The sequence below is a fragment of the Saccostrea cucullata genome, unplaced genomic scaffold (assembly GCF_032062105.1).
Source record: "Saccostrea cucullata isolate Sc308-1 unplaced genomic scaffold, CSIRO_AGI_Scuc_v1 ctg194, whole genome shotgun sequence".
Lineage (NCBI taxonomy): Eukaryota > Metazoa > Mollusca > Bivalvia > Ostreida > Ostreidae > Saccostrea > Saccostrea cuccullata.
Genome location: NW_026939778.1, coordinates 115,762 through 143,368, shown reverse-complemented (window position 1 = coordinate 143,368; position 27,607 = coordinate 115,762). Strand labels below are relative to the sequence as shown.

General features: G+C 35.8%; 4 protein-coding genes across 6 annotated transcripts; 2 read left to right on the top strand and 2 right to left on the bottom strand.

Annotated features, from left to right (window-relative positions):
* The first annotated feature begins 942 nt into the window (after positions 1 to 942).
* LOC134253946 (uncharacterized) lies at positions 943 to 3,658 on the top strand. The gene is made up of 4 exons (XM_062736520.1): positions 943 to 979; positions 1,802 to 1,958; positions 2,110 to 2,316; positions 2,580 to 3,658. The coding sequence occupies exons 2-4, from the start codon at positions 1,802 to 1,804 to the stop codon at positions 3,635 to 3,637; spliced, it is 1,422 nt and encodes a 473-aa protein (XP_062592504.1). The 5' UTR covers positions 943 to 979; the 3' UTR covers positions 3,638 to 3,658.
* A 4,398-nt stretch (positions 3,659 to 8,056) lies between these two features.
* On the bottom strand, positions 8,057 to 13,574 carry LOC134253941 (uncharacterized). Its single transcript, XM_062736517.1, has 9 exons — positions 13,284 to 13,574; positions 12,084 to 12,155; positions 11,710 to 11,739; positions 11,420 to 11,610; positions 11,138 to 11,226; positions 10,766 to 11,020; positions 10,518 to 10,645; positions 10,158 to 10,425; positions 8,057 to 10,050 (listed from the first exon to the last, which is right to left on the bottom strand). The coding sequence occupies exons 1-9, from the start codon at positions 13,412 to 13,414 to the stop codon at positions 8,758 to 8,760; spliced, it is 2,457 nt and encodes an 818-aa protein (XP_062592501.1). The 5' UTR covers positions 13,415 to 13,574; the 3' UTR covers positions 8,057 to 8,757.
* Positions 13,575 to 18,791: 5,217 nt separating this feature from the next.
* Positions 18,792 to 24,707, top strand: LOC134253962 (zinc phosphodiesterase ELAC protein 1-like). 3 transcript variants are annotated; one of them, XM_062736538.1, is made up of 10 exons: positions 18,792 to 18,949; positions 20,542 to 20,644; positions 21,228 to 21,343; positions 21,585 to 21,779; positions 22,085 to 22,182; positions 22,369 to 22,464; positions 22,597 to 22,696; positions 23,224 to 23,404; positions 23,792 to 23,886; positions 24,104 to 24,706. In XM_062736538.1, the coding sequence occupies exons 2-10, from the start codon at positions 20,551 to 20,553 to the stop codon at positions 24,407 to 24,409; spliced, it is 1,281 nt and encodes a 426-aa protein (XP_062592522.1). In that variant the 5' UTR covers positions 18,792 to 18,949; positions 20,542 to 20,550; the 3' UTR covers positions 24,410 to 24,706. The 3 variants fall into 3 exon arrangements, with proteins under 3 accessions (XP_062592522.1, XP_062592521.1, XP_062592523.1); XM_062736537.1 differs by having other exon boundaries at positions 18,792 to 18,955; XM_062736539.1 differs by having other exon boundaries at positions 18,859 to 18,945; positions 24,104 to 24,707.
* Positions 24,708 to 26,287: 1,580 nt separating this feature from the next.
* LOC134253942 (uncharacterized) lies at positions 26,288 to 27,310 on the bottom strand. Its single transcript, XM_062736518.1, has 2 exons — positions 26,988 to 27,310; positions 26,288 to 26,851 (listed from the first exon to the last, which is right to left on the bottom strand). Exons 1-2 carry the CDS (start codon positions 27,208 to 27,210, stop codon positions 26,712 to 26,714), a joined length of 363 nt encoding a protein of 120 aa, XP_062592502.1. The 5' UTR covers positions 27,211 to 27,310; the 3' UTR covers positions 26,288 to 26,711.
* Positions 27,311 to 27,607: the final 297 nt, after the last annotated feature.

Genomic DNA, 27,607 nt, shown 5'->3' with positions numbered 1-27,607 from the left:
GAGAAATGTTCCGTTTGTAAAAGAAGATGGGGGATAAGGTGGATGAAGTGCCTTTAGTGCGACAGATATATAAGAAGTGAAAATTTTAATCTCAATTAAATCCAAATTTTATTTGATATTTCATCTAATATTAAAGTATTCTTTATGTAAAATCTCTACAATTTACAAAAATCTTACAAAACCCGAAAATATTTGCCTATGAAAAAGCTTACACACACTAAAAAGAACAAAAACGATCATTTTCTCGTACTTTAACAAAATTTTTCAATATGAGTGGGTCTTCGCTCCATATTTTTGAAAGATGATCCTAAAAGTTTGCAATGAAATACACATTTTTTGGTTTACAAAAACATGGAGCGAAGACCCACTATACCTTAAAAGTACACTTTTATGACACATTCGCTTCTTTCTGAGAAATACTTGATAATATAAAATATTCTGCCCGCCTTGTTCCCCCATCTTCTTTATAAATGCAGCAAAGACGGGATGAAAATCGTTCGGAATACTGCAGTTTTAAAATAAAACACGAATTAAATATAAATTATCATTCATATTAGTTTTAATGCTTGAAGAGTCTTTTTTGCTATTTGATTTTCAGAATTTATAGGATAAATGCTATCCTACTCGGTCTTTACTATCCATTGATGTTTTTGATTCTTTGCTTGCAAATGCCTAAAATGAAAATTTATGCTTGTCAAAAATAAATAGAATTAATAGTTGCACTCTTAGAATTATTTCAATCTTTAACGATAAGTGGGTTCCTTGGAATATAAAAAGTGATAGTGGTCTATCTTACCATTTTTCAAATTAAGTTTGTTATCGAGCAATGTTAGTCAAAAACGTGTTATCCGTATATCAATACCGTTATCTGTTAACGCGAACCAAGGTATAATCGTTTTAGTCCCGGCAGAATGTTTTCAGAGGTACATGTATAAGCTAAACTCGGGTGTACGGACAGAGAACATTAACCTCTGACAAGGTATATGCATAATTAATTATTCAATATTTATTAAAATGTGTTTTACTTATAAACGTTTTCATAAAATATAAAGGATTTAACGTTATGGCTATGGTATTATTATTGATTGGTGAACATATTACAATTATGACCCGGGGTTAATGTCAATAATGAGATGAGGTCACATGTTATGATAATTTCATGTAATAACTTTTCACTGTGTGCACTTATCAAGCCTGAAATGAATTTAGTTAAAAGTACGTGTATGAAATTTTTAGGATTTTTTTAATAATTATAAATCTGCGAAAGCGTCGTGTCATTCATTTTTTTTTTTACAACTTTTATCCGTTTAATCCGTGTTGCATTGTATTATTTTTTTTTCGTAAGTTTTGCAAAATTAAATCAAATGCATTGTTTCTTTGAAACGCAGATTTTCTATATATCACTCTCAAATAAAAGCAGCACCAGAAAAAGTTAAAGTGTCTGTTCATTACAAATTAAAGTATGATAGAAAAAAATATATATTATATATAATAAATTTTAAAATCAAATCTGAGAATCATTGAAAATAAAAGTATCGTAAAAAAAAAATCAGAGCATCAAAGACAGAGATATTTTCCTAGAAAATAATACTAGAGAGATCCAAATTAACATAACAAATCAGTGAATCATATTTAGAACAAATCAGAGTATCATACATGTATATAGCAAATCAGCGAATCATTTATACCTGGTATAACAAATCTTCATATCATATGGCAAATCAGCGTATCATATATCGCAAAGCAACATATTATATAGCAAATCTTCATATAAAGTACAATTACATAGATTTTTTTTCAGATGTGTTTCAAAAACGTGACAGAAACCCGTCTGCGCATATTGGTGTGGGTTGGGTTCGTTGTTGGTTGCTTTGCAAAGTTTGTCACCGGCTCCCTGTTTGTTTACAATGTCTACCAGGATGACATCAAACAGACATTTAACTTCAGCCAGAAAAACAGTAGGACTTATTTTCATTAACGAAGTCATGTACACTGTATAAAATTTGCCTAACTTTAAAAAAATGCATAAAACATAATTGCAAAATAAACAAGTACATGTAGATACGTATTTGCAAGTATTTTCTAACATGTATACTTATGATTGTTCAGTGGAAATCCAGCCGTCTTTGCTGAACCTGGGACTGGGTGTGGGGTTTTTACCCGGGATGCTTTACGATAAATATGGACCCACTGTGACGTCAATCGCGGGACTATTTGTTTCCGTGGGGTCCTACATGCTGCTTTGGAGCACTACCAGAAATGTGGATTTTTATAAATCCACCGGAGGTCTTGTTGGAGTGTACTTCATGATCTGTGGTTAGAATTTATTTTATTTCGATGTTTCAAGAGGAGTTAAAAGACTTTGAACATGTATGTCTCGTTGTTGCATTTGGAATTTCCGTTTCTTATCGTAATATATTGTAAATGATTTTTGTACAATGCAACTAACGTTTCATGCAAATTGTTAGAGCTGACAAATCGAGTAATAAAGTATTATTTTAAATTTCAAAAATGTTCCTCGAGGGCTTTGTATATTTTTTGCCAATATTGATAATACGTTTCCTTTTCCTGTTTTACAGGTCTTGGATCGGTGTTTACATACATGGTGGCCCTTAATACCAATGTCATCAATTTTTCTGATAAACACAGAGGCAAAATCGTGGGTGGTCTAAACTGTTTCTTTGCTGGGAGTCCATCGGTCTTCTCTGTAATATATTATCATCTAGTCCAGAAAACGAACCAGCATGCAGAAAGTTTCGCGTCTTTTATGGCATTCTTTGCCATCCTGTTTGCTATTGTGGATATCATCTGTGCTCTATTTTTGCGAGTTTACAAGAAGACAGACGAGGTGTACACTGTTGATCCCTCAGATATAATTAATGAGCATCAACCAAAAGATGAAACACCGATGAAAAATATGCCAAGACATGACTCTCAGAATGAGAGCGACTGTTGTGCCCCTTCAGTCTCCATTCCAGTTGAGCCCAAGAGTCTTAAGGAAATTCTGGTTGATGTGGATTTTTATCTGCTGACTGGAATGTTTAGCTGTGCATCTTCTGTTGGACTTATATACCTTAACAATCTTACGGTGATATCTAAATCGGTCCATCTTGACTATCACGACCAAGACTTTGTTCTCATTATACCTATCACGAACGCCATTCTTAGCATATCCATCGGTGTTGCTTCCGATTATTTTCAAGAGAAAATACAAAGAATGCTGATCATATTCTTTACCTGTTTTTTATATGTTGGTCTGTCTTTATTGGCGATGCTCCTTGGTGACAATTACGCTGCACTTTGCACTGCAACCGCCTTGTGCGGGATGGGAACCGGTATAATCTGGTCCCTCTCACCGGCAGTGATGAGTGAAATGTTCCATATATCGAACTTGGGGAGAAACTGGGGTATGGCCCTCCTGTGTGCTGCGTTAATTGGAATGGCTGGACAATATTCTTTTGGAGCTTTGTATGACGAACAGAAGCCTGAGAACGAACTGTTTTGTTATGGTCTACACTGTGTGTCTGGCGGACTAGGAATTTGTGTGGGGCTGGCTGTAGCAGCCGTTATCTTTGGAGTTCTGTTGATTATTCACAGAAAATTTAGGATTTCTCGGCTAAAAGCCCAAAAGTCTTGAAATAATTCAATAGGTTGCTTTGTCATGTCTATCGTTATACGTATCCATATTCTTACATTTACATTCATGTCGAAAAATATTCAAAAAAAGAACATGGCAGTCACACGTCAATGCAGTTTTCACCATCTTCTAATCTAATGTTTTGCTTTTTCCTAATGTAAATGTTGTATGTCCGAAATATATTTGAGGTCACATATGCATTCTAGATACTGGCCAGATACAGCAAGTTACATTATATTACAATTAGGAAACACCTCATGTAAATATTAATTACTAGTATAAAGTTTTATAAAAGTTTAAGAATTTATGAATTTTGCAACATTTTGATGTTAAATTTTAAGGAAATCTAGAGGTTGTACATAGGTTAATATACAAGAAATTTTAACATAATATCAGAACAACTGATCCATTGCCGATATAACATTTTGGGTCAATAACAATGAATTTTTGCGTAGCATAGCAATTCTTGAATGTCTGATTTCATTAAAGTTTTCTTGCGTGGCTCTCTTGGCCTTGAATCTCAAAAATAAATTGGATTCCGATGTACTTAAGGTTATCTTGTTGAACTAGCTATTTGATAATCACATCAAGTTTGGTAAATTTAGAAGTATTTTAGCGGGAAAAGTTCGCTTGTGGGGAAATATATATTCTTAGGATGGTCTGTAAGAATTTTTTTTTTATATAGTATATATGTACATTATACATGTACATGTATATGTAAGTAGAAATTGCAATTCTGTTTTATGTTTTAAAAAATATTTCAATGTTTTCTCGGCAAAATTATAAACATCAAAAATTAAAATAATTTCGGTTATAAATGATTGTATGCATCAGCAGGCAGACTCATGATGCTTGAAATTTTGCCTTGACTTTTTGAATAGTAATCAGTACCTTAGGTGCCAAAGTACCCTGGAAACATGTATCTTATCACTGTTAAGGTGTGTGGATACCATATCTTTCCCGAGTGCTTCTAATCAACGAATATACACCAAAATCAGCAATATAAGTATTAATGGCAGTTGTCTCAGAAATTGTCCACATTAATCAAAGTGAACTCCTTGTACTTCATTTGATTCTGAACATTGTACCTGTAGGTCTAAGGTCAAATTACTTGTGTCTTTGTTCGTACAGCCATAAAGGGTGGTGGGTTGTAGATTCTTCAGCAGCGATTCCTTTAAACTTGCTTAGTCTCAGTAATAATAATATCAGTGTGATTTCAATTCAATACCCATGATATATGTTAGCGTTTGTTCATTGTTTTATAGAACAGTTTTATTCACAATACTAGTATGTTTTTGCCCAGGATGCTACCAGAAACTCTGAAGTTGCGAATAAAACAAGCAAATTCAAGGAATTGTGGTCCCCCGCTTTCAGTGCCATTGTGGGTGAGATGTCATTTTTTTATGACGTATTGTGTGTAATATGAACACCCTATCATATGTCATTTATTTAGAAATCATCACTGAACCCAGGGTCAAGGTCAAAGGGTTAAAGTTCTTGGTATCCAATCTAAAGTCTTTTCATAAGGATTACATATTTGAAGTATGAAAGCCCTAGCCCTTACCATTCAAAAGTTATAGTCAAGGTTTAAGTTTTTTATTAGTACAAAAAGTGTCCAAGGCCAAGATCAAAGGGTCAAGGTTGTTGGTATCAAATGAAAGGTTCTGTCAAAAAGAATGCATATGTGAAATATGAAAGTCCCAGTATCTACTATTCCAAAGTTGTGGCCAAGGTCAAAGTTTTTGAAAAGTAGGTCAGACTCCAAGGTCAAGGCCAAAGGATCAAAGTTCTTGGTATTTAATGAAAGGTCTTCTCACAAGGATTACATATCTGAAGTATGAAAGCCCTAGCTCCTACCATTCAAAAGTTTTGGTCAAGGTTAAAGTTTTTTCATAAGTACATAAATCTCCAAGGTCAAGGTCAAAAGTCAAAATTGTTGGTATCCAATGAAAGGTCTTGGCACAAAGAATACACATGTGAAATATGAAAGTCCTATAGTATCCACCGTTCAAAAGTTGTATCAAAGGTTATAGTTTTTAAAAAGTAAGTCAAACTCCAAGGTCAAGGTCAAAGGATCAAAGTTCTTGGTATCTGATGAAGGTTCTTTTCTAAAGGATTACATACATGAAGTATGAAATCCTTAGCCCTTACCATATAAAAGTTGTGGTAAAAGTTAAAGTTTTTTATAAGTACATAAATCTCCAAGGTCAAGGTCAAAAGGTCAAAGTTGTTGGTATCCAATGAAAGGTCTTGCTACAAACAATACATATGTGAAATATAAAAGTCCTAGTACCTACCATTCAAAAGTTATGGCCAAAGTAAAAGTTTGGAATTTTTGTGTAAAAGTGGGTCAAACTCCAAGGTCAAGGTCAAAAGGTCAAATTTGGTGGTACCCAAAGAAAGGTCTTGTCACAAGGAATACACATGTGAAATATGAAAGTCATAGCTCCACTAAATCAAAAGTTATGGGCAAGGTTAAAGTTTTTGTGACGGACGGACAGACTGACAGACTGACGGACAGACAGACGGAGAGAGGGACAGACGGACAGACGGACAGACGAATGAGATTTAATGTCCCCTCGCTTTCGCGAAAGCGGGGGACAAAAATTAGTACTAGGTCGCTATTTAGCGATCACTGACGAAGCGCTGTTTGATACAGGTTCTGGGTTTATAGTTCTAGTCAAAAAAACGCATTCATATTATAGAAAAAGATAAACTTCGTAATGTTTGTCAGATCAGTGAATTATATTTGCATGAAAATGAAAATAAACAATAGACCGGGAGTAACTGGAAAATTCTTTCAAGCCATAGAGTGTTATGTACTAATCTGGAGCAGAAAGCAAAAATAAAATTCAATGGGTTAAAAAAAATCAATCTAATTTTTTAATATCTACATATATTTCGATTCCTTTTTTGTCCCCCGCTTTCGCGAAAGCGAGGAGACATTAAATCTCATTCGTCTGTCCGTCAGTCTGTCAGTCCGTCCGTCTGTCAGTCCGTCACTAAAACTTTAACCTTGCCCATAACTTTTGATATTGCTGAGCTCATATTTCACAAGTGTATTCCTTGTGACAAGACCTTTCTTTGGGTACCACCAAATTTGACCTTTTGACCTTGACCTTGGAGTTTGACCCACTTTTACACAAAAAATCCTTACTTTTACTTTGGCCATATCTTTTGAATGGTAGAAACTAGGACTTTCATATTTCACATACTTATTCTTTGTGGCAAGACCTTTCATTGGATACCAACATCTTTGACCTTTTGACCTTGACCATGGAGATTTCCGAACTTATAAAAAACTGTAACCTTGACCACATCTTTTGAAGGGTAAGGGCTAGGGCTTTTATACTTCACATATGTAATCCTTGTAAGAAGACCTTTCATTAGATACCATGAACTTTGACCCTTTGACCTTGACCTTTGAGTAAGATTTTTTTCAAGAACTTTGACCTTGGTCACAACTTTTGAACTGCCAATGCTAGGACTTTCATTTCTCACATATGTATTCTTTGTGGCAAGACCTTTCTTTGGGTACCACCAATTTGACCTATTGACCTTGACCTTGGAGTTTGACCCCTTTTTACACAAAAATTCCAAACTTTTACTCTGGCCATAACTTTTGAATGGTAGATACTAGGACTTTCATATTTCACATATGTATTCTTTGTGAAAAACCTTTGATTGGATACCAACAACCTTGACCTTTTGACCTTGGAAATATTTCGTACTTATTAAAAACTTTAACCTTGGCCATAACTTTTGAATGGTAAGGGCTAGCGCTTTCATACTTTACATACATGTACGTAATCCTTGTGAGAAGACCTTTCATTGAATACTCAAAAACTTTGACCCTTTGACCTTGACCTTGGAGTTCAATGATGATTTCTAAATAAATGACATATGATAGGATGTTCATATTACGATCATAAAAAATGACATCTCACCCACAAAGACACCGAAAGCGGGGGACCACAATTCCATGAATTTGCTTGTTGAAATTTTAGATATAGCCTTCCAGTATACCGGGGGATAAGGGGGGGGGGGGGGTCTGAGGAAAGAATATGGTGCTTCGTGGTGTGAAACGAATTTTTGATTGTAAACAGAGATAAAAGAAATGCCATATACAGTTTTATAGATATTTTATCATAGGTATTGATATTATTTCTTTATAATATGATATAATTCGTTTCTGACTCCAATTCATATTTACACATCTATACGCTAAATGAAACATCGTTTAAATCAAAAACATTTATACCCATTTTTCAAATTTTGCTGCGTCATTCGATTTGTAGGACATTGCGATTGAACAAATATTTATAACAAGACTATCAGTTTTGGTATACATCTTACAAATTCAGAATTCGGTGATATATAAAGTTTACAATAAAGGAATTCAAAGCCTTGTGACTTTTCAAGGTTTTATTAAGATTGTGTGAACAGATACAACAAAAAGAAAATAATCGAGAGAGAGAAGAAACAAGATATAATTGGCACGCAAAGGTCAAATTGTTTATAGCCTAAACATTAACAAATGTAAACAATACACAAATTCAGTCACAAACACATGCTGTAAAAAGCAAACCTCCCTCGAATCTGTAAACGTGCAAATTAGGGACGTTTTAAAATTACTGGTGAGCAATATTCAACTTAGATCAGTCTCCTTAAACAACAAGTCTTAAAGTCTTTAATACTATTTGTTTTCATTTTTTTTTTCAAATCTATTATTTCGTATACATATAATATATAAAAATTAAAAAAGAAACATTTTGAGCAATTCAACTTTCAAACATGCAACATTCTTTCAAAATAACATTCATTAAATTAAAATATTTCAAACATAACAATATGCATATTGCAAAAATCCTAATACTGATGCAAATATTTTCTTCAAAATCCTCTATTTTAAATTTTAATACTGATATTTGAACGGTACGACACGCATGACCTAAATATCACCTCTTCCTGTATTTCGAAAGAACAAAACTGAAGAGATCCCAAAAATTCTTGCAACCAATACAAAATACAGGACACGAATGTCGCTGAAGTATCACAGTGTTGTTGACTACAATTAATTGTTTCAGGTTGTGGTTGTTTTTTTTTTTTTACAAAGTCAATCATCCGTGTAGAACTTGCGCATCCATGCCATCGAAGACATGCTTCTTACCCTGGATAATGTTCATTCGAAGATCAGGGTTATTTTCTTTGAACTGACTATGGAAATTTCTTCTAATGTCAGTTTTTGAGAAACTATCCTGAATTTGCAGAAGAGTCGACTGGGGTCTAGGGACACCATGACCTGGTTCCCAGTTAAATCTGTCGTCGCTTTTGTATCCTATATGGTGATATTTTGGAAACTGGCTTTCGTATGCGGTTTGGAATGTGTATGAATGACGTAGATTTGTTGGAGCCACATTGGATGACAAGCTTCCAAATTCGTCTCGATATTCTGTATCCGTTGTCGAGAAGGGTCTCCTTCTAGGTCGACGTGGAGAAGTCATTGGTTCGGTGGTGTCGGCCGGATTTTCCTTGATAACTGGTGGAGGATCGGGCATCAGGAAAGTTGGTTGGGGTCGTCTAAGTGACGTTTCGTTGTTCTTCCGGTATTCAGCTTGTGTACTCAAGTACTGGGTCGTGTTTGCTTTGTCGTCTGCTTTCGTTTCCTTGCCGTCAGCCATAGCAGCACTGAAGGTACGGAACTTTCCATCTTCTCGGCTGCTAGCGACAGTCACGCTGTCTGAAAACGAGACAGACTTTGACATTCCATTTCGATTCCTTAGCTCAGCTGCTGATCGTACGTTTTTAAGCTTGCTATTCTCTACAGACATCAAATTTAGGGGTTCGTTTCTACCAGCCTGTGTGATTTTGTAATCTTGAAGGAATTTATGAGTATTGTAACTATCACCCATATTACTTTCTTTGAGAATTGTTTCTCCCTCCTGGATTTTGACTCTGGCATTTTCGACAGTTGGCTGAAGAATGCGTTTCTGTACATTTTTGAGTTCGTTATGAGGTAGTATCACTTCCCTCGTTTCTCTTCTATCGCCTGCAAGATTGGGCTGACTAAGACTTAGTGTGCGCACGCCTCTAAAGGCGTCTTTCATGTCTCGGCTTAACTGTGTTGGCAAGTAGGCTGCATCTTCATGACTGTGCATTGTGTTCATGATCTCAGGACCACTTGTTTCCAGATCGTTCATGGAATGAGCTAGGACCTCGGGACTGTAACTGGTTTTGTATACACCTGCGCGTTCTTCGTTGTATTTTCCCTCGTGACCATAAAATGTTCTAGGCTTTTCAGTTTCATGGACCTTCTGCATTTTGTGATTCAAAGTCGTGATTACATGACTTGGCTTTTCTAATTCTAGAACAGCAAATCGGTTCTGCGCTTCAACTTGTTGAAAGATTTCATCCTGAAAGTATTGCAAATGTATATTTCAGTGTCGTAACAGTTATGAAAAGTTGTTTTAATCTACGCAGTGAAGAAAACGAGTTTTGTTTTTAATTTTCTGGATCTTACCTGTCTTTGTTTGGTAGTCTGAAGATAGTTTTCAGCGGTATCCGGGGGTACTCCAACAACGGGGGGACAGGGGATATTCTCCGAAGGCTGTCTCTCCATCTGCTGGCTGACTACGCCTAGATTGGGGTCAGGGTGAGCGGTATCATTCATTTCCTTCCACCTTAGAGCCAGCATGTGTTGGTTTTGTTCCTCGGTAGTATCAGGAAGGTTGACATATTCTGTTCCATTCCACAATCTGTGTTCTTCTCGCTCTCGTAGAGTTTTACGTCTGTAAAAATCAGTAACATTCTATGACCATGTTTAAGCGCTACAAGCCACAAAAAACTGAATACAGGAGAGTAAAATGAAATCATTGCTTACGGAATATAATCTGTGTTTTCGTCTTCGTCTGAATTTGTCTTTTGTGGAGGAGGGCGCGGAATGATGCTGCGGGCTATTCTTCCCTCAAACGGTCGAGGCGGATCAAACGTATTGATCGATCTTGGGTACTGAAAATAAAAGAATAAATTTTTTTATATGCCAGAAAGAGAATAACACAAATTATTCAAAGACACCTTTGTACGGAAATATTTTAGTCATTAAATATAAAAAATGTATAGAAAAATTACCAGTTTATTATCCTCAACACCGTAAACATCCATGGCCCTTTTCTTGTCATCCAAGTTATCCAGTTTCATTGGATTCAACGGCCCCAGTCCGGTGTTGTTGAGATCGTATGTCGTCTGCCAGTGATTGCGCTCAAGGTTGCGCATTGCGTTCGCGGACCTTTCCGTGATTTTCTCGGCACGATCCTGGAGATTTGGGCAGACGACTTTCGGTGGAGTAGGATAGTACTGCTGGCGACCACCATGTGCCTTCACAAGCTGTAAATAGTAAATCTCAAGCTACAGACTAAAATATAATTGAGGGTTAATGAGCTATTTGGAATTCAGCATTTGAATGTAACAATAGGGAATTCAGCGATGGTTAAAACTGCACACCTGATGGAATCCATCTTCCCCCTTCCATTCTAAGCCAACTTTTTCAGATTCCTTTGGAAAATACTGGAGTTCTCGACGATCTCCATAACCTAAAAATAAATACTTCAATTATTAAAATCATATGTACTCCATATAGTTCAGCATACTAATAGTACAGTCTATCTTAAAATGTTCTTCGTGAAGTACAGTCATGGTTTTGAACTTTGTACATGTGCGCAAAATGGATATTGTCAAGCTGATATTGATATGATTTGATATTTTGATGTAAAGTCCAGCAGTTACCTTTCGTTTTGTGAATGATTTGTACGTCAAATGCTGTAGCTGGCATTTCGGCATTAATCGGCTGTTCTCGGCGTGCCTGGATACCACGCTTAGCATCTTCAGGCGACTGGAATGTTGGGAACACGGCATATCGAGACATGTGTGAGCTGTAGGGGTGTTCCGCAGGAAAATCCTTGTTTATCATGATTTCCCTAAAATCAAAATTAAACGCCTATACAATCTTTCTGACGTCATCAGCAAAATGTGTACTTAGTGTAGGAGATGCATTTAAGCTTTCAAAAAATGCTTACCCCATTTTCATCACTTGAGGTCGTGGAATTCTGAAAAATCAATAGAGAAATAATCATTATGGAATTGATCCTTTCAAGCATTGTCATAGTAGCATATTGAACTCATATAGATTTAGGATACTGTTACATGATTAGCACGTTTTGAGGAACTGTTCGCTGCATTTATGTCAACGAGTTTATTTTTATATACTTTCAAATAATAATAAATTATATTGTATTTATATACATAACATGTACATATTGAAATGATTACAAGTACATGTAAATTACTTTTGACAATTCTTTATACTGAGGTTTTTTTTTGTTTTTTGTTTTTTTTGGTGATTGGTGCATAATAAGCCACAGTTTTTAGGAGGTTGGACTGTTTAACTTACAGTTCGTCGTTGCTTCGGATGTTGCTCAGTTTGAGTTGGGTAAGGGTATAATCCTGATTTACTGGTTTTCCTCTGAAAGTATAAACAAAAATATTATTTAAAAAAGCTTTTCAAATAAGCCAGAGGATGCATGATGCGGGGAAATGTTTTTCAAAAAGTCAATTTTTTAACATATAAAAAAAGTTGGAATAACTGTGTCCGGCATTATTCTAAGGTTGCTACTTTTCAATAGAGTTTATTTCTTCCAAATGCAATTAAATTTAAAGGGAAATTACTATTTACTAAAAACCTAGGTAAGCATATAGGTTTATTGAGGAAGGTCAGGCTACCTTAACGCATCTTTCATACAGAGAAATAACTTTTACATTCCCTGGGGCACTCGTACCATTTTTACTATCTATCAAAGACCTCAATATCCAATCTACCATAGAACCAATTGTCGCGTGCGTTGTAATTTTTCACCATCCCATTTTTACACCTTAACGCCACGTAAATCGATAATCATTATATATTTAAATTTAAGTCTTTATTGCCCTTGTGTTCACGGCGCGATATGTTGTAACCATTAATTATTAATAATAAATGTAAGATTCAATAATCAAGAAGTTGTGCATGCAACTCACGATTTGTATGTAGGTATTGCTGTATGGGAATTAATATTAAAAATGTATTTGCTTCCAGAAAATCTTGCATTAATTTGTTCTATTTACATTTACATGTATCAAGTAATTAGTTTGTTCTTCAATATAGCTGCTGTTTCTCAAAAGTGGAGGAAAAATGTCCGTTTAGTCAGCATAGAGTTTTTTTTAAGAGCCAAAAGATAAGGGATTTATGGCTCAATAAATAAAATATCACTTATGCTTGTTTACATTTCATTTCATAACAATTATCAATAAAATGATAAGAATGTCATAAAAAGTTTCAAGTTAGTATAAGGTTTACATCGTTACTTGTCTGCAACGCGAACTCTAGAGTGTGCATCTCAATATGTTCACCATATAAAGCTTTAAATTAAGTCGTTATCAGTAAGTAACAGCTCAGATTGATAGGGACTGATATATATACACTAGAACCTTACTCTGTTTCTATTTTCTATATTCGTGAAATTTAAGTTTTGTCTGTTTAATTTTACTTTGAAACTTTTTACACTACCTTTAGTTTTCAATCTTAAAATACATTAAAAGTATATTTTATACTTACTTGTAATGCCATGTTGGTTCTCCTTGGCCACGGTTCCAGGCGTTGATGTTCTCTTTCAGTTTGCCCGACCCCCATTCCGTGGGCACCTTGGGGTTGTGGTCGACAGGTGGAAAAAATTCCAGTGATGTCATGACCTCGAATGTTTAGTTATCCTCCGAGAACTTGTTGAAATAATGGATAATTACATCGATGTCTAACAATTGTCTGTGTCGCGTCTCTCGTTGCTAAGACGTATTATTATGCTAATGAATTCCAAGCTCCAGGTATAATCCGAGAACAGGTGCTTTTTCGTTATGGTCTGTGATAAATCTTTAAAGTTCCGAGTGGGTTTTAAAGTTTTACGTCTTCTATTTAAAAGAGTTCGACTTTCAGGTTGATATTAATATCGTTATATTTAAATGCTCAAAACCATTCATTTAAATCCATTTCCTGCGAGATAAAACCTACTGCTAAGCTGTGAACAGCAGATCAGCGAAATTCAACACCTAATCCGATATACTATATATATATACCGGTGCAGATCAATTATCCAAATATTAATTCGTGTGTTGTAAATATATGAAAAATAATAACGTTATCCCGATTCATAGAAGGTTAAAAGTGAAATTTAAAAACTAAAAAAGTATTTTATTTTTATTTTTTAGAATATAATATAAATGATTGCAAAAATCATGGTAAAAAGTACATGTAAAATGTCCATCCCAACGTCAAATAACTATCTAGTGCAAATATTTAAGGTTAGAAGACACGTTCCTCAAAAATATGTTTTGTATTTCCTAATATTATATATAAAAAATTATTCATCATTGGCTTTCTGTTGTGATTTCTACATTGTTTTCAATATGATTTGAAATATAAGTACAATGAAAATTGTGACAGAGTGACAAAGACCATTCAGAAGATTACCCATAAGGTTTATATAAGAAAAATCCTCATCTGGTATCTTGTCCAAATGTCTGGTAAGGTACCTCAATTTTTTGTGAGGAAACTTCTTTAAGTACCTATATTTTAATGAAAATTTCTTTGGAAAAATTGTATATCTTGTAGGAACGTGTCGTCTGACTTTAGAATTGATGTAATTCTGTACATTTGCATTATAAAAAGACCGAGGCTTATATTACATGTATAAGTATAATAAAAAAAAATTCCAAATATACCAGCACAATGCTTTTTTTTTTAAATAACGAAGTAAGTTTTATCATTTAATGAACTTGCGCAGTCCTCTCTCTCTATACTCACCCTCCCAGTTATCTTACTTCTCCCATCATCCCTCCCACTCCATTCCTTTCCGTCTCTCACTCTCACTCTCCTCTCTCTCTCTCTCTCTCTTCTTTTCCCCTCACCCCTTTTCCTTCTCTCCCCTCACCTCTCTCCCCTCTTTTCCCTCACCCTTTTCTCTCCCCTGTATCACCCCTCTCTCCCCTCTATTCACCTCACCCCTATCTCTCTCCCCTTTTTTATCCTCACCCCCTCTCACTTCCCCTCACCCCTTTTCCTCCTCTCTCTCTTCGGTCCTCCTTCCTTCCCTATTTCTTTCTCCCCTTCCCTTCTCTCTCGTACACTCACTTTATCCTTCTTTACTGCTTCTTTCTCTCCCTCTCTTTCTTTCTTTTTACCCTTTTTGTGGGAACTTTTATATTTTTACGAAGGAAGCTTCTTTTTCTTAAAAAATGTAAAATGTAAGAAATTTTTATTTAAAAGTTTTAGTGTTTAAGGTTTTTGAACTACTATTATCGCAAAAAAGTACAATTGGGGTTGAACACATATCATGAAAATACAAAGCGACGACTTTTAATAACCACATAGAACATTCTTGAAAAAAAAAGATAGTTTGAAAAAAAAATTCTCTGCTTTTTTTCGATGTAAGTAATTGAAACACACAACCTATTTACAACGTTTACAACAAGCCTGAGCATATTAGGTAGTTTTGTTAGCTTATCTGTATTTACTCCTATTGATACCATGGTTCTACTCTGCTGACCACAAAATTCTACTCAGTTGCCCTAGGTTTTAACATTGCATGATTACTATCCGGTACTTTTTAAATGAGAGTTGTTGATTGATTGATCCTTGTATTTACAATGAATAACGGGTTATCTTCACCCTGTTGGCTTATCTGTAGAATTTTGTCCTCCGCTTTCGCGAAATCGAGGAGACATTAATTTTCATTCGTCTGTTAGTTTGTCCGTCGGTCACAAAAACTTTAACCCTCAATGGTCATGACTTTCGAATACAAAAAGATGGGACTTTCATATATCATACATGTATGTACATTACCTGTAACAAGACCTTTCCAAATATACGTGTGTAAGTCAAGAGGCCAAAAACCCAAGTACGTATATTTGAAGTTGACCTTGAAGTTTGACCTACTTTTTAAAAATTGTTTTCTTTCCTTATAATTGTTGACGGAGAGGAGATAGGACTGCCATTATTTATGGCATATTGTGTCAAATATGAACGCCAGGAGATGAAGATATCATACGTCATTCCAAGGTTATCACCCAGAAATTTGTTGAAAAGCAAAAAAAAAAAAACTTAACTTCCCTAAACGTGAAAATCCTATTTTGTTGGGGTGGGGGTGTCGTGACTTTTGACTTAAAATGCTTTATACCTAATACTTTTCATACCAACTGAACAAAGCTCCGCGTTTTCAAGGGGGGATCTCCGTTTCCTTGGAGGGGCAAGGTCTATTTTTACTTAGTTTTGTGTATCAACTTCCAGGGGGGGGGTGGTCCTCCCCGACCCCCTCTAGATCCGCGCGTGACGTTTCTAGACATCTAGCTTGAGAGTGATAACACCTTCCTGGATAATACTGTCAACCTCATTTTTTCTTTTCAAAGTTTGTTGGCAAGACACGAAAAGCGATTGATGCAGTTCCACACTAATATAATTTTAGTTCTAAAACAACAAATTATAACTCTAATAACGCAAGATGCGTAAAACAACAAATTATAACTCTAATAACGCAAGATGCGTAAGCGAAACAAGCTTTTTACAAAACAGAAGTTGAAGAAATCAAGTAAGATCAGAGATAAATACCTACAGGCGAAATCTGAAGCACAAACAGCTGTAAGGAAAGCATACTGGGACTATGTGAACAACATTATTGAAGTTGGCAACGCAGAGTCTGATATGCAGCCAAATAAACAAAAACGCTTCTGGAGGTTTGTGAATGCCATGAGGAAGGACAGCAATGGAGTGTCACCACTAAAGGACAGAGGAGTACTACATTCTGAGGCAAAAGACAAGGCGGATATTCTGAATCGCCAGTACGAGTCTGTATTTACTAGAGAGGATACCCAGAATATCCCCATGCCTCATGGTACACCATCCCCACAAATGCCTGACATTAAGATTTCAGAGGAAGGAGTCTGCAAGCTACTGAGGAAGCTCAATCCTAACAAGGCCTCAGGACTTGATTCTATACCAGCCAGAGTTCTGAAGGACATGTCAGCTGAGATTGCTCCACTCCTCACTCAACTGTTCTGTAAAAGCTTGTCTGAGGGCATCGTACCAAATGACTGGAGAAAGGCCAATGTAACAGCTATTTTCAAAAAAGGTGAGAGATACAAAGCCTCAAATTACCGGCCAGTTTCCTTAACATGCATATGCTGCAAGCTGTTAGAGCACATATTGGTCAGTAACATCATGAACCACATGGATAGGTACAGCATATTATCAGATGTGCAGCATGGCTTTCGGGCACGAAGGAGCTGTGAGACTCAACTACTCACATTATTTGATGACCTGGCAAGAGCATGGGACAAAGGTATCCAACATGATATGGTTGTATTAGACTTTAGCAAGGCCTTTGACCGCGTCCCACATGAGAGACTTCTCATGAAGCTACACCACAGTGGAATCCGCGGTAACACTCATGTATGGATCCGCTCTTTCTTGACCGGGAGATCCCAGCAAGTGGTGGTGGAAGGAGCCACATCAGAGCCCGCACCTGTCATCAGCGGAGTCCCACAAGGGAGTGTGCTTGGGCCTGTGCTCTTCCTCATCTTCATCAATGACCTGCCATCTTGTGTCAATAGCCATGTGAGATTATTTGCTGATGACTGTGTCCTTTATCGCCAGATACACAGTCGGGAGGACTGCGAACAACTCCAACAAGACCTACACCACCTAGAGGAGTGGGAGAAAACGTGGGGAATGGATTTTCATCCAGACAAGTGTAACACCATGGTGTTCACCAGATCCCGAAACCCGCAGCTCTACAGCTACTCACTGAAAGGTCAGATGTTGGAGAATGTAGAGACCCCCAAGTACTTAGGGGTATGGATAACTACCAACTTGTCATGGAGGGTCCATATTGATAAGACAGTTAAGAAGGCGAACTCTACTCTTGGCTTCTTACGTAGGAACCTCAAAATCACCAATGAGAAGACCAAGACAGAGGCATATATGGCACTAGTTCGGCCCACATTGGAGTACTGTGCCTCAGTATGGAATCCCCACACAAAGGATCACATCCACCGACTTGAAATGGTCCAGAGGAGAACTGCTAGGTACGTCACAAATAGATATAGGAATACCAGCAGTGTTACAGACATGCTAGACAGTCTCCAGTGGGAATCCTTAGAGAGCCGTAGGACCAAGGCACAGCTCGCCATGTTTTATAAGGCATGGAAAGGCCTGGTAGATATCCCGCTATCTCAGTATGTCACTCCATCATCAAGTCGAACCAGATCCACCCATTCCAACAGATTCCAGCATCATCAGTGCAGAACCAACATCTATAAGTTCAGTTTCTTCCCCAGGACTATCATAACCTGGAACACTTTACCAGCATCTGTTGCTGAGGCCCCTGTCTTGGTACACTTCAAGCAGGGGCTTTCATCACTTTCCTTCTAGATGGCTCAGGGAGCAAGTAAGCTCTAGTGAAGTCAGTGGGCAATGCCGGGGAGACCTCTATAGTAAGTCTCAGGGCCGCTACGGTTACCGGACTGGCTGCTGACAGAAGAGCTGAAAACTTCCTTCTTTTACCTTTTAACCGTTTTTACATTTTAATCTTTCTAACAATGTTGTCAAAGCGCTGCGCCGTTGAGTAATCGTCAATTGAAAGATGACGGACCAACGTACCATGTAGATGTAGATGAACTATCAGACTCCAGCCTAAAGAATTCAGCAAAATAAACCTTACGAACTTTCCTTTCTGTGTTTAAATATTGCTACGTCGCTAGCTCACTTATCTTTTTTTAAAAGATAAACTTGTAAAGATTCAAAGTTAAACAACAAAACAGAAAAAAAAATGTTGAAGATGAACCCGAATCTTTAAGAAGTTGTGTAACACTTTAAAATATTTGATTATTTACATCAAATGACAACGATCGAAGCATTTCTGTCTTCATTTCGTGTAAATTATGTTTTTAAAAACATACAATAAAATACCTTCAACCCCTACCCCATTCTCTTACATCACCTACAAAGCAGCTAACCCCCCTTTTTTTTCCTTAAAAGGAAATATAAGTCGGGTTCGGGGGTCTCATTATTCCAAAATCAAAACACGAACTCGTGTTTCTCAAACAACACAGAATTTTCATCATCAATGAAAAAGTGAACGACTTGTATAGATAAAAGAAATACTGTTACATCTCATTGGGACACATTTAAATATGGATTGATTACAACGTGTGGCTGTCGAAGATTGGAAAAAGTAGGTACAGGTAAATGAGGTTGCACCATTAATACAGTAATCAGGTCCAGTACAATCACTAGATTTAGCTACGTAGGTAGAATTACCTACGTAGCTTTATTTACCTACCTCAGGTAGCTTTATTTAGCTATTTCAAGGTAAGTTTTCAAAAATTTTCTTTTTATTAAAAAGAGACAAAAAGTCGCAATTAAACGAAGAATGATATTTATACTAGTGAGGCTTAAAAAAACAATCCAACGCAGAGATAGTTCATACATTGCTGCGTTTGGACAATTTAGAGCAAAACGTGTAATTCCATTGTTTGGTTAGCTGTCCGTGCGGTGAGGCATGACTGAGTATGATTACTTCACATTGTACTGAATAATTACCGACCTATTATTGTACGTGTTAACCAGAACTGGACTTCTTTGTCATTTCATCCAAGGGGTAACTGTTCTAACTGTCATACATAGCCCCAAAACTTTCAGAACTTTGATTGCAATTGCGCAGAAAAAGACATTTTTCCAAGAGAGATTTTTTTATGAGTTGTTTTCAGATGAGTTCAAAGTTGAAAATTATCACTGCATCAAAATGATATATTCTGCACACCCTGAGAAAAATGCTTTTAAATAGAAAGAAACCAATTTGGTAGGTAAATAAAGCTACCTTAGGTAGGTAAATAAAACTATGTAGGTAAATCAAGCTACGTAGCTAAATCTAGTGATTGTACCAGACCTGGTAATATGTTTTACGGTGTGACCGTTGGGGCGAGCGCAGTTGTACCATCAGCCACTTCGAACGTCAAGCCGCACGAGATATCTCGACTAGCTGTGACGTCATACGACGTCACAAAGCTCGTTGGAGCTTACGGAGACAGCCGAGCGTCTGTTTGAAACTATAGAACTAGTGCAATTTTTGTCGAAAAACATTGCAGAGTTATTTCTTGTTTCTTTGAAAGATTTCTACAAACTGAAAGTCTGATATATGCTTTACGTTATTATTTATTTATTTATTCGGCAATATTCGCGCAAAGGACATTGGGTAGTGCAGGAATTCTGGGAATGTTGCACAGAGAAATTTGGCTGACGTATGTACAGATTTCAATCCGAATTTCCTCTGTTCTTACACGTTAGTCTATTGAGCTCGCTTCGCGAGCGTCGCTTCGCGACGCTCGCTGCGCTCGCTATTAATAAAATTCTTGATAGAGAGGTCAAAGAATGCATTTTAACTCGGTATGCATGTATGCAAGTTCTTTCAATGCTATATATTCCAAAATAATTGGGATCCTGTATTCAAATTTAATTTTATGTGTCTAAATCTTTAATTCATCGGTAAAGTCAGTTATATGTATCTGAAAAATATTACTGTTGAGACTTAATTAAGTTAGTTTCATTACATTTATAACATATATAACAAGCAATTAATATATGTGGGAAACATCAAGTCCATATCTCTCATAGCTCTTGAGATACAAGGTGTGACAGACAGACGGACAGAGACAAATGCTGGGTAAAGTGATCCTTAACTTTTAAGTGCCAATCTGCTCTGCAGGCCACACACAAATGCTTAATACTTAGATCAATGCATGGATCATTAGTCATATATTTTAATTTTTAGTCTTACAAAATGAGCAGTTCTATGATGGAGATAACCTTCCTTGGGACAGGGTCGGCTTACCCCTCCCCTTCCCGTGGAGCTTCATGTGTCATCCTCAAAATGGGTACGTCATGATCAGGAGTTGATAAAACCACAGACCTTGGAAGTTATGGTTCAGTACAAACTTGGCCCTATTATTTTGAAATATAATCACTATCCTGTAATTTGGACATCATAAAAAAACTAGGGTACTTTATCATATTTTCTTTAAAGTTGCAAATGATATCAATTTCCCAGTGGAATTTTGTTTCAGACAATATAATTTCATACATCATGGTGTTAAGATTCAATAGATTGAGTAATAAGAGAATTAAGTTTTTGAATTAAATCCATTTATTCCAATAAGTTGTTATTGAACATGTTGAAACCACAGGGGCCTGTAACATACTGTATTTGATTTTACGTAATCACTATATATATACAAAAAGCTTTTTTTGTATATATATAGTGCTTACGTAAAATCAAATACAGTATGTTACAGGCCCCTGTGGTTGAAACAGCATTTATTCAGTAATATGTTTTCCACTTAAAGTAGGAAAGATTAAAATGAATTGAAAGCAAATATCTTTGTATTAATACATTATACATGTACATGTAATAGATGTTTCTGACTATCCTTGTATATTGTGTACCACTCCTTGCTGTAGATGAGGGATCCTGGATGTTTGACTGTGGGGAGGGATCTCAGATACAGCTACAAAAGAGTAAGGTCAAGGCCGGAAAAGTCAACAAAATATTTATTTCTCATCTCCATGGCGATCATGTAAGTTGCAAATGTGCAAGCCTTTTAAAGTCATTATTTATTGATGAGACACTATAGTAGATTGAAAAATCTTTACTGCCTTCACTTGAATATATAGAAGTTGAAACTTTTAACAGTTTTTTTTTTTAATTTGAATTCTTTCCCATCATTAGTACATTTTGAACTAGTAAAGAGAGATTCAAATTGATGGTATCTGTACTAGTAATGTAATAGGCTGACATACTATGTATATTGTTTGTAGATGTTTGGGTTACCGGGGTTACTGTGTACTATCAGTGGAAATAACCAAAGGTCAGAACCACTAGAAATCTATGGACCAGTTGGACTACGCAAGTTTATAAGAACCAGTTTAGAACTTTCACGGACCATACTTGGTTTTTCATACATCGTTCATGAAATGAAAGTTTTACCATGTCAGATACCCAGTGAAATTCAGGTAGTATTTTTTTTTAATAATAAATTTATTAAGATGTGATAATGTTTGCTGAATCTATCCATAAAAGAATAAACAATAGAAATAGACTAGTTACTTGTGATATTGGATGGGTGTATGACCAGAGACTATTTTGCAGAGACTGTACATGAATGGATGTATGACCAGAGACTTAAAAACAAATAAGTTATTAGTTAGAATCTAGTCAAAAAACTCAAATTAAGCAAAATGGATCATAAAATCTATTATGATAAGTTTATTATAAGGGAACATTTTCAATGTTATAAAAATGTTTGATGTCTGTTTAGAAATGGAAAGTTGAAGAGTCTTGTGACTCCTCTAGCCTTCACCCAAATGAAAGAAAAGGTCGACTGATACAGGCAGACGAGGATAATGTCTGGACACTGTGAGTTATCAATCTTCTGATAAAAGCAATATTACCGGTACTGTTTTATTTTAAAATTTGACATTCATGTAAATTTAAAGATTCAATTAGAAGCATTTGAAAGCCGTGCTAAAATAATTGTTTGTATATGAATGTACTAGAGTTATCATTCTTTGTATACCTAAATTTTCACCCATTCATACACAGGTTTTCTACTGACAAAATCTCAGTGAAGGCTGTCTTTCTCCAACACAGAATTCCCTCCTTTGGTTTCTGTGTACAGGAAGCCTCCTCGCCTGGAAAGTTTGTACTTCTTATCAAATGCTCATTATATTCTCTGATAAAAACAGTAAAAAGTAGAACATTTCAGTACCGTAGAATAATTAATGTCTACATTATGTATGTATGTATTCAATAACTGAGAATGTTTTTCAGGCTTGATATATCCAGACTTACATTACAAGGGGTCAAGCCTGGTCCATGGTGTAAAGAAGTCAAAGAAGGAAAAGTGGTCACTCTGCCTGATGGAAGAAAGGTCTCTTTTTCTTCTTTATTCAATTCAAACAGATGTTTTAAAATATTTTTTCTTTTGTAGAATACAATGTATTTCATAAGGATGATAATTTTGGTTGATTATCATTATTAATTTGGAAATAACAAAGGAAAAAAGACAGAAAATCATGTTCTATTTATATGCTTATTAATCAAATATATTAATTTGATGTACATCTGAAATTCTTTTAAAGCTAGTGATTATTTACACATTCCAAAGATGCAGTGTAATGTATCAGGGGGAAATAATTCATGCTATCAGTGATTTCAAGAAACAATAATAAATTGTTCTGAATGGAAGTTCATTATTGGTATACATACTTGTTTAAGACACAATTTAAACACAAGCACTTAACAGCGAAAGGGGGAAGACAGACAAATTATTACTACTTAATTTTGTTAAAAACCTTGATACAATAATTAAAAACAAATCGACACAGTCATTTGGTTATTTACGTGTACTTCCTTTGAATTCCTCATTTCCTAATTTATATGGTAAATGTTTCACAGATAGATCCAGCTGATGTGGTGGGGCCCCCCAAGCCCGGCCGTAAGGTGATCATTCTGGGGGACACCTGTAACTCCTCCGAGGTCTACACTGTGGGGAGGGACGCCGACGTTATCGTCCACGAAGCCACTCTACAGAACTCTCTAAAGGACATGGCACTGGAAAAGGGTCATTCCACTCCTGGTGAGTATTGACTGCAGCTAGACGTGTAAAGAAGTCTCTTTTCTTACACTCTTATCAAGATAGACATGGCAATTTGTATGTGTTATGAAAAATTGTTTTTCACTCACCCTGCGAATTTGGTTTACAGTATATCGAAGCTGTAGATTTGTATTTTAAATCATAAATAGACATGACTCAATTATTGCTTCTTAATTATTCTTTAAGAATTTTGATTTAATTTATTTAAAAATGCTGTCGAGTAAATTGGTTTGATTACACATTAGTATAAGTATCAAATATACAGTCAAAATGCTTTATGTGAATACTAAAGAGATGCATGATGAATTTAGAATTCAATTTGAAAGTGAAAATGAAAGGGAAATATACTGTTAAAAAAATCTTTGACAGAAATGGCAGCGGAGGTGGCAAAGGACCTTAATGCCAGGTTACTGGTTTTGACCCACTTCAGTCAGAGGTACATGCCTGTGTCAGAGGAATATGAGGTACAGCACACTTATGTATGATAAACAAAGACAAATATTCACATTATGAAAATAGAAACTGATGAATACAATGCTTTCATTCAATAATTCATTGAGTCCTAATGAAAAAAAATGCCATTATTTAGTGTTTCAATTTTATATATTTAAATTTTGTTCAATTTTTCAAACCTTGCACCCAAAGTTCTTACTATTCAGAATTTCTTTCTTTTTATATAAGGAGGAAGAATCTGTGTCTATTTTGCTTAAAGAGGCAGAGGAGATCATGGGAACAGAGCGTGTGATAGCAGCCGAAGATTTCCTCTCCATTACTGTACCAATACGTCAGTCCCCACCCAAGGATAATGCAGAGAATGGGGTGTCTAACCTAGCTTTATTTAAACAGTCCTCAGCCCTCAAAAGAGATCATGCTGAAAATCTAGAAAATGAAAAGAACTTTCTGAAAGAAAATGGAAAAGAATGTGAAAGAACTTATACAGAGGAAACAAGGGTTAAAAGATTAAAAATAGAAGAAACCACGAAGTGATTTTAGTGCATATATTGTTTGTTTGTATCCGTTGACATGACTACAAATAATAATATTGTTTAAGAAAATGTACAAGACTTTGTTAAAAATCAGATTGCTGAACTGTTAAATTTCAACATTTGTCATTATACAAATAAGAATTTACATGTCCATTCTTAAAATAAACTACTGTTACATTGTAAGTTGACAAATATATAAGTTAATTGATGGGTCTATGATTGTCAACAAGTATCCGAGTATGCAAAGGCTATCAATTCAATTTTTTTACTTACTACTCCTTAAAATGTGCTATTCAATGGTAAATTTAAATTCAAGTAATTCTATTTTTAGAAAAATCTTTTCCCTCACTTGGTCTATTTTTGTCAAAGTTTTAATCCTACTCTTGATGTATGAATATTTTTGCGATAATTTGTATTTGACAGTAGCTTGCCAGCAATCTGAAGCTACTTGTAAAAAGATGAAGAAAAGTTAAAGTGACTTGAAAAATTATTTATAACAAAAGCTCAGATTCAGTTCAAAAACTAACACAAGGCACATTTGCCATATCACTCACCTGAGCACATTGGCATGGCAAAAAAAGCAGAAAGCACATAAATATTGAAAATTTTACATTTGGGGTGGAGGGGGGACTTGAATTTTTAACTACCTGATGATGCTTTCATATCAATATAAGAAATGGCTTTGCTGTTCTTGAGTAGAAGATTTCCTATTTATTCATTTGCAAAATTTTGATCCCCCCTCTCTTGTGTCCTAGTCCTGCCCATCAGGAGCCTCATTTGAAGCAATTTGATTTTACACTACCTGGGGATGCCTCCACCTACATATCAGTATGACTAATCATGCCTTTCCTGTTCTTGAGGAAAAGATTGCTATGTAAAAATTGACCCCCTCTTTTGCCCCAACCCCCCACCCCCAATCATGGTTTTGCTGTTCTTAGAAAAGTTTTAAAGAATTTTCCAATGTATTCCTATGTAAAAGTAAAATCCTCCATTGTGGTCCCATCCTACCCCCAGGGGTCATGATTTGAACAAATTTGAATCTACACCTACTGAGGACATGACCAATCATGGCTTTGCTGTTCTTTAGAAGAAGATTTTTAATGATATTTTCACATATATTTCTGTGTTAAACTTTGATCCCCCATATGCATTGTGGCCCATCTCACCCCCAGGGGTCACGATTTGAACAAATTTGAATCTACCCTGCCACAATGAATGATGAAAGTTTTACATAGGAATTCTTCTTAAAAACAGCAAGCCATGACTGGTCATATTTATATGGAAGCATCCTCAGATTGTGTAGATTCAATTTTGTTCAAATCATGGGTTTAGGGTGGGACCACAACGGACATCAAAGTTACATATGAGTATATATAGGAAAAATATTCTCCTTAATATTGTGTTTTTAACAAACTTATGATTGATCATATTTATGTTTGCTCACCCCTTGGTAAATACCTTCCCTGATACTTTGATGTACAGAATGTACTTTTCCGAAGATTTTACCTGCTATGTATATGGAAGCATTTTCAGTTGGTGTAAATTCAAGTTTTTTTCAAATCATGCACCACATGGGTAGCGTGGGACCAGAATGATGGAGGATCAAAGTAATACATAGGAGTGTATATAGGAACAATTTTTAAAAATCTCAAGAACAGCATATCTATAGTCATGTTTATATAGAAGCATCCTCAAATAGTGTAGATTCAGATTTTCTCGTAAATGGATGCTCTGGTTCGTCCTTTAAAAGGTCAAAACAACATTAATCTACATGTATTTTACAATGTACAGTTTAATAGTTCGAGATATTCTAAAAATTATAACGCAATCAAATGTTCATACACAGAATAAAAAACACATGCAATTAAATGTTCTCGCAAATAATCAGTTTATTAAACAGTTGAAAAACAGGTTTTTGAAAAGAGAGGACAACGAAGCTTTTGGACATCTCTAAACGGATGTTTCATTTACAGTTTAGAAGTTTTTGACGAGGAACCCCCATCCCTGATCCCTGACGGAATGGGTATCTGTATGGCCAAAGTTCTGAAAGACGTAAACATTTTTGAATAATTAAATTTTTGTTTCGCAATGCTAGCCTCAGATCTGTCTCTAAGGCCCCACATTGCGAACTGAAAATTTTATAACATCAAAAAGCCAAGAAAGAAAGAGGTGAAATTAAAAGCCAAACAAAGCGAATAAAGAGCTCGGGTGTCCCCTCTTTGGTTCCAGTGTTTAAAATTACAAGATTAAAGAATTGTATTGATTAAAATTTGAGTCAATGATACATGTATCAAGAGTCAAATTTATTCGGCAGTGATGTTGACATATTTCTCGAGTCTCTCCATCTCCTTGTGGGCCACTTCAATCTCTTTCTGGATACGGGCTTCCTCTCTGTTCTGCTGTGCCCGCTCCTGCTTCTCGGCTTGGGACTTTTCTTGAGACTCTGTCAAACAAAGATAATCCATTTTAAAATAATGTACTTTAATTTCAAATTGTTATAAATGCCGATTCCTTTTTTTTTTCAAGTCATAAACTGTTTTAGTTGAAATTTTCTCATATTAAATAGTTATTTAACCTACCTCTCCATTTCTCAAAATCCTCCTTTTTGTTTTCAAGCAGTCTGGATGGAGGCATCCTTGGGGTTTCCTCTGAAACGAAGGTAAGATCAAAGGCTACACCGCCTTTCTTTTTTGTTACTTCCTCTGTAACCATTGTACGTCGTACTTTCTCGAACGCCTCCATCTCTTCCATCATCACGCCCACTTTGTTATTTCTGGCAAAACAACTTTGAAGAAGACCCATGATCTTTACAGAACGCCAAAGACTATCTCTAACAACAAAGTTAACTATTTGTGACGTAATAATGCTATGTTGATTATGACGTCATAACAACGTTTGTTGTCTAACATTGTACATAAATAAAACTATTTGTGACGTAACAATGGCCATGCTGATTATGACGTCATAAATTATCAAGAACTTTGCTGCGATCTATGAATGAATTCCCCACCCCCCTGTACATACATTAAAGAACTTTTCCCTTTATTATACCCCCTGCTTGAAAATGGGAGGGTATATCGTGAACAGAATGTCCGTCCGTCTTTACTCGGGGAAACCCGAAAAAAGGTGTCCGATCAAAAAGTAAAAATAGGAGATGCACAATAGCATTTTGTTATAAAGAATCTGTGAAAGTATCATT